The 6,974-nt window shown below is 50.8% G+C and overlaps 1 protein-coding gene across 1 annotated transcript; it reads right to left on the bottom strand.

Annotated features, from left to right (window-relative positions):
* Window positions 1-299: 299 nt before the first annotated feature.
* znf865 (zinc finger protein 865) lies at window positions 300-6,233 on the bottom strand. The gene has a single exon (XM_035681070.1). It carries the CDS (start codon window positions 5,726-5,728, stop codon window positions 1,592-1,594), a length of 4,137 nt encoding a protein of 1,378 aa, XP_035536963.1. The 5' UTR covers window positions 5,729-6,233; the 3' UTR covers window positions 300-1,591.
* Window positions 6,234-6,974: the final 741 nt, after the last annotated feature.

Raw genomic sequence — 6,974 nt, forward strand, 5'->3', positions numbered from 1 at the left:
AAATTCTGAATATTATCTTAATATTTACCAAGAAGTTTCCTGGAAAGAACTATGTAAATTAATATTAACAGAGACGGTGTTTAGTCACTTTCTAATGAATTCATTCACTTAGTCTCTCATTACACTGCTGAACATGCAAAAATGTCAGATTTGTGTATAAAAAGGCACAATTCCAATAATAAAATGGATGAACTTACTACCAGAAACATAAAGCCTTACAGTGTTTTTCATTACTTATATTCCCCATTATGTATCACTACCAATGAGGGAGCCACATTAACAACAGACGACAAAAACAGTTCAGATTTTTGTTTTTTTTTATTTGATTTGAGGGTTTTCAACAACTCACTTTTAGGCAAAGAAAAAGGATAGTAATTTAGTAATAATATTACATGTTTTAGTTTTACAGAAAAAAAAAGAAAGAACACGTCTGGACAGGACCTAAGTAATGAACTATGTGTACACGCTTTTGTTACAAAAATTGGGCATAACTGTGGCAATGAGGGAGCAGGTAAAAGGGGGTACAGGGAGGGGAAAAAAATATCACATCGATACATATACTCATCCCGCTGTTTTACAAAGATAGTCCCCCAACTCGTTCCCTCCCACCCATACAATACCAACAATGATAAAAGAAATGATACTTGGAGTAAAAAAACAGCAAATAATCAATATATAATAAAATATAATACGAATTGTACAGTACACTCCGGTTTTTATTTCTGTTGTCCTTTTTAAAATCCTGCACACATTAACAGTTTGAGTCGTGTTCTCGTCTCCGTCCACGCCTCTTTTAAAAAAATGACAAAAGTAGTGTACATTAAAAACAAGGTCACCAACATTTCTCTGTTTTGTCCCAACTCTTTTTTTTTGTCCTTTTTCAGTCGCTTTAGCACGTCGACTGGTATATTGCCTTTTTATGACACGAGACCTTTTCACCGGTGAGAGTCATTTTTCATGGAGGTTCTTGGACTTTTCAGGTCAGGATTTCCTTTTTCTTAAAAAGATTAATTTATCTTGAGGGCAGATTTAATCTCAGTATAGAAAGAGATTCTCCACTGGGGAGGGAGGGAGGGGGTAACAAATAAACACATACAGAGCAAGAGACACGGACTATACTGTTTAACTGTGAATAATGTCAAAACAATTTGAAAAATAAAATAAACTGAAAAAAAAAAAAAGGTACCTCACTCCTACAATAGGCATCTCAATCCATATTTATGAGCGAACACTGCTAATGGGAAAATCAGAAATCAAATGATGGAAAGGAAACTGGATTAATGCGTTTGTCAAACAGCTTCTACTAATTGTCACGTGGTCTATAGTTCCTTCGCCTCAGGAGGCGGTGGGACCGGTATCGGAGGTGGTTTTGGGGCCTTTTGAAGTCCACCTCTGCTGCAGTAAGTTAGGACCGGGCTGTGGGGATATTACGGTAGTTACACTAAACCCTCCCCACTCTCCCAACTGTTAAAAACTCACTAGCTCTTGCTTCGCTTCTTGGATTATTTAAAAAATAAAAATAAAAATAAAAACAATCTAGTCTAGAAAACTTTTTTTTTATTCCGTTTTTTTTTGTTTTTTTGTTTTTTTTTTACTGACTGTACTCAGTCAGAACTGTTGATCTCTCAGGCTGGACCAGAACTGGGACCGGCAGCTGGACTGGTGAATGGTCACTATCTGACTGGTCACGTGACGGCGGAGATTTCATCTTCATCAGTCCCCAGTTGGCGCTGCCGGTGGTCGTCCCCCGACAGGAGAACCTGTGGCGCGCCAGGAGGATGGGGTTCCAGAAACGGTGTCGGCATCGGCGGCATTGGAATGCGGCTTGTTTAAGATGCTGGCCCCGGTGTTTCAAGGCTTTGTGTAACGAGCTGGTGCGTCTCCCGCACACCAGGCACCGCAGACGGGCATGGCGGCCTGAGTTTCTTGGTGGGTGCCTGATGGCGTGGTGGACCAGCAGAGAGCCCTGCTTGGCGTACGTGGCGCTGGGGCAGATCGGGCAGGGGAATCGCTTGATGGGGACGTCCATCGAGGTGAGCCCGGTGACTCGGACCGCGCCTCCGCACCACGACTTCACTTTCATCACGCCGCCCTTTATCCTCAGCTGGGCCAGCAGCTTTTTCTTGTTGAGCTGTGCTTGCAGTTTGCCCCTCTTCTTCCTCAGGATCATCAGCTTCCTGCGGGTGTCTTTACTGAGAGGGACGCCTACCAGCTTTCCGTCTCTCATGATGCTGTGGATCACCACTCGCCTTTTTTTTTTTCTGTGCTTTCTTGTCTGTCCATGCCGCTTTTGGAAGTTTTTTGAGCGGTACTGAAAAGGGTGTTGCAGCTGTTGCTGTGGTTGTTGTTGCGGCGGCTGTGGCTGTGGCGGTGGTGGTGGCGGTTGCTGTTGTTGTTGTTGTTGTTGTTGTTGATGCTGCGGCCCGGAGGCCCCTTGCTGCATGTGAGACGAACCAGCGTAGTTGGGACCTGATCCAGAATCGTAGAAGAGCGGCGAGTATCCGGAGGGTTGGGACTGGTTGACGCGCTGGCCGCTGCGGTCGATGCCATGCTGAGACAGCTTGTGGCGCACTAAACTGTTGGAGTAGGCAAAGGCTTTACCGCATACTTCACAGCGAAAGGACTTCTCCAGCCCGACTCCGCCGCCGTGGACAGTCTGCTGATGTGCCGTCAGGTGGAAGTAGTGGCGGAATGACTTCCAGCACACTGTGCAGGTGTAAAGCCTCTGAGAGGGGGTGCCAGACGTTGGAGACTTTTCTCCTTGGGAGCAGGATGAGAAGTAGTCAGCGTTTCCCGTGTTGGCGACCTGACTGATGGCAGCGGCGGCAGCACCTTTAACCCTCCTCCCCTGGTTGTCGATCTCGCCTTTCCGGTGCAACTTCCCGTGTCTCACGAGGCTCTGTGCATAGGCAAACATCTTCCCACACAGATTGCATTTGTAGTTCTTTTGACCAGAGTGCACGGTCAGATGCTTGGTGAGGTGGAACGGCTCCCGGAACATTTTGCCACAGACATCGCAGGCGTGAGGCTTCTCCCCCGTGTGGACGCGGTTGTGGCGCCGCAGGGTCTCCGCTCTTCTGAAGCGTTTGCCGCAAATCTGACAGCTGTACGGCCTCTCTGACCCGTCCCCCGCGGGAGCAGGGCTCCTTCTTCTCCTGACGATGGTGCTCGGGTCCCGTTTCTCTCTGGGCTTCCTCGGCCTCCTGGGCTTCGTGTGGGGTTGGCTAGGGTGGGTCAAAGGCATGGTGGAACCGTTGAGGTTGGAGGTGGATGATGGTCCACCCAGGTTACCAAACCCCAACCCCCCCAGCAACCCTCCGATGATATCCCTCCTCTCTCCTTCCCGGCTTTCTGTGTTTATGTCACAAGAGGCCGCGGCGGCAGCGGCGATGGCCGACATCGCGCTGCTGGTGACCTCGTCCTCCGAATCATCCAACAGGGAGGAGAGGGGGAGGTGTGGCTGTTGCTGCGGCGGTTGGTGGTGGTGGTGCTGCTGTTGCTGGCTCTGTGGGTGGGGGTGAAGCGTTGGGGCTAAAGGGGCTTTGCGGAGCGTTTGGCTGTTCATTTCAGTGGCTAGCGTACTCTCGGAGGAGTACAGGGTCGAGGATTGTGATCGTCTGTAGTCCTCCACCCCGCTGCTGTAGGACGACTGGCTCTGGTAGCGACTTCTGGAATAATCTGTTGCATACTTGTCATTAGCCATCGCTGCCCCGTCGTTTGAAATTCCTACCCGGTCTGCACTGCTTCCCATTTTACTGCTGCTCGGATTGGATGATCCGGCGCCGGCCCGGTTTTTTGAACTCCGGGGAGGTTTGCCACAGGCACCTGAAGCAGCGTGGTTGAGAAGAGAGGTGCTCTCGCGGAAGCAACGCCCGCAAGCCGGGCAGCGGAACGGCTTCTCGTCGTGAATCTTCTCGTGTCTCGTAAGGGACTCTCGCCGGTTGAAGGACTTCTGGCAGATGTTGCAAACAAAAGGCCGGTTTTCCGAGTGGGTGACACTGTGTTGGATGAGGTGACCCCTCTTTTTAAATCTCTTCCCACACTCGCCGCAGCAGAATATCCTCTCTGGGCTGGGAGAGTTACAGTCTGACTTCCTGCTTTGGCTTTCTGGTGTCAAGCCGTGGCTGCGGAGGTGCCTTCGAAGGCTGGAGAGGTGGGTGAAGGTTTTACCACATTCACCACAGTGGTAAAGGGGCTCTGGTTCGGGCTGGCCAGACGAACTGTTACTGTGGCTTTCTTGAGATTTGGACAACTGCGGGTTACCGTTGGCTACGAGAACAGAGGTGGAGTTAGAGGCAGGAGCGGCGGACGACGAGGAGGAGACGGTGGAGGATGACTGCGATGAAGAGGAGAGGAGAGAGGAATGTTGCGGCTCGCTTCCGATGCCACTTATCCCAGATCCTCCTCCCACGAGGCCCGATGAGGAGCTCTGACTGTGCCCACTCGAGCTGCTGCTGTGGCAGTTACTGACACTGCTGCTGCTGTGGCTGTGGCTGCTGTGACTGTGGCTGCTACTGTCTGCTTTCCTCTGGGGCAGGTATCCCGCCATTGCTTTCTTTCTCCTGCTTCCTCCGCTCGACGCGGACGAAGACGAGCTGTCTCCCGTCTTCCCGCCATCGTCTTTAGAGAGCGACAGGTGCAGGGGCAAGGGGAGGGGGAGGCCAGCCTCTTGCTGCATTAGTGATGCTATTTGGTTTGAGGATAGGACTGGAATGCCTTGGAAATCAAAGCCACCCAGCGGGGCGGGCTGGGGGGCCGGGTGCAGAGGGTGCGGGTGGTGAGTGTGGCTGTGTGGATGAGATAAGGCATGAGGGGTCAGCTGTTGTTGTTGCTGCTGAGGCTGTGGAGCTGTGTGGCCGTGGCTGTGGGAAGAGTGGAGGGCAGGGGGAGGGGCCAGGGCCGAGTTTGAGTCAGCGGACCCTTGGCCCAGACCCAAGCCCAAGTGGTTGTGAGTGCCTTGCTGGACGAGGAACTGCTCCAGGCTGCTGTTGGTGGGGACGCCGGACAGGAAGTACTGGTTGGCGGCGAGCATGCAGCTGAATTGCTGGTGTAGGCTGCGGGGGTCAGACTGGCCAACTAAGGGGACTGCAGTGCTGCCCGAGGGGTTGTTAGAGGCTGAAGAAGTGGAGGGAGAGGGCGAGGAAGAGGGGGGACCAGGGGAAGGCTGGGGGACAGAGAGACCTGGATGCAGCGGGGGAGGCGGGGGCGCGGGTGTGACAACGCCCCCGATGACCCCCGCGCTTCCCCCACTGCTGCTCCCACCAAAGTCAAAGCGTCCCATCCCAGAGTGGAGCTGCTCCTGGGCCAGCGCAGCCTCGGCCGGGTGGAACGGCCGCAGAAACTGGGGGTATCCCGACGAGGAGCTCCCGCTGCCGCTGCTGCTACTGCTCATCTTGCTGGATTTCCTGGAGCTGTGGGACGACGAGGACGACTGGCTCTGGTGGGAGATGGGCGGGGGAGGGGCGCTCATTTTGGCGAATAACGACGAGGAGTCAGCGAAGGCATTGCTCCGAGAACTCTGGAGGGATCCCAGGCCGAGGCCGGACAGGAGGCTTCCAGAGGTGTCCCCGGAGGGCTGGTGCTGCTGCTGGAGCTGCTGCTGATGCTGCAGCTGAACCTGCTGTTGGTGGCTCAGTTGTCGCTCTAATCCAAGGCCTTTGAACTGGTGTGCTTGGTGTCCACTTAGCATCTCTAAAATGTCCATGGGGTACTTGCTGAACTGGAACATCTTCAAAAACAGTTGTGACAAAGTGTCACGAAGCCACAAATGCCTCGTGCACTAAGTCCTTAATTGCTGAAAACAGCAGAAAACCCCTTGTCAAACTGACAAGGTGTGGTTTTTGAGAGGTAGTCTTGGTGGGATTTCTACCCCAAGCTTCCAACGCGGCGATATAATCCACCAAAAAGCCGATGCTCGGTTTTTCTCACATAAATGTATCACTAATACTTTCACTCTCCATTCAAGGGTGAAGCCTTCAAGTGCTTCTGTGGGATGTTACAAAAAAGGGTCATAAATAGGCAATAAACTAAGTTATACTAAAAAACAGAGTCTGTAGTGTTTCTTTAAAGTGTTCCATAACCGTATGTTCATTTTTTAAAATCAGGTCAGCAGTCCCATGAAGTAGAGTGTGTCCGTTATTTCAACAGAGGAGGAACCATTGCTTCACCGCCCTTCTGTCCCGTCATGGAGCTCTTCGGACAGCCTGGAGGGGGGAGACAGCACACTGTTAGTGATTTAGTCACTTGATACAGCGGAGACTGAACAAACATTTTGGCACAGAGGGTTTAACAACACTGTGGTGCTTTTCTTGCCCTCGGAGCCTCAAAACCCGGATGCTGGATGTCTCAAAAGGAACCCCCGAACAAACAACTCTGTTCAAACACAAGCAACTGATGTAGCTGAACATGAAACAGCGAAGATAAACATATTGTTTGCAGTTAGAATTTTCTCCTAAAAAGGTTTGGCAGTCCATTTATTGGGCTGCTATTTCTTTACGTTTATAAGAATGTCTAATGGTCAGGTCGTATTCAAAAGGCATTTCCCCATAGAAAATAAGTGTTGCTGTCGCCACAACATCAAAAATATTTGGCTAAAAATACACACACATTGACAATGTCTGACTCAGGCAAAGAGGAAATTGTGTCACTGCCTTCCCTCTTCATACTCAGAGGCTGTGTGAGCTGTGAAAACCTTGGAAAGCACTGAACAATCTTCTTCAGTCGGCTTTCTAATATCAGCCAACGTCAACCCGATGAACCCGATGAACCCGAGGACCAGCGGCTGCTGTAAACTTATATCTTCACTCTGTGCAAGGTGTTTTCCTCCAAAAATCTTCACTTCAGTCTGGTTGCACAGCTTGCAGCCAGACTGTATTTCTATTTTGGATAATGTGTCTGTCACTATTTTAAGGTGAGAGCAGCTTTAATTACACAACAGTTTAGTTAATTAATGTAATACGAGGCACAAAGCTGAT

The sequence above is a fragment of the Morone saxatilis genome, unplaced genomic scaffold (genome assembly GCF_004916995.1).
Source record: "Morone saxatilis isolate NCDOM2014 unplaced genomic scaffold, NCSU_SB_2.0 Contig9, whole genome shotgun sequence".
In the NCBI taxonomy this organism is placed as follows: Eukaryota; Metazoa; Chordata; class Actinopteri; family Moronidae; genus Morone; species Morone saxatilis.

What these genes read in the sequence shown, in the direction of transcription:
- znf865 (XM_035681070.1), bottom strand. Translation starts at nt 5,728, where the DNA reads ATGTTCCAGTTCAGCAAGTACCCCATGGACATTTTAGAGATGCTAAGT.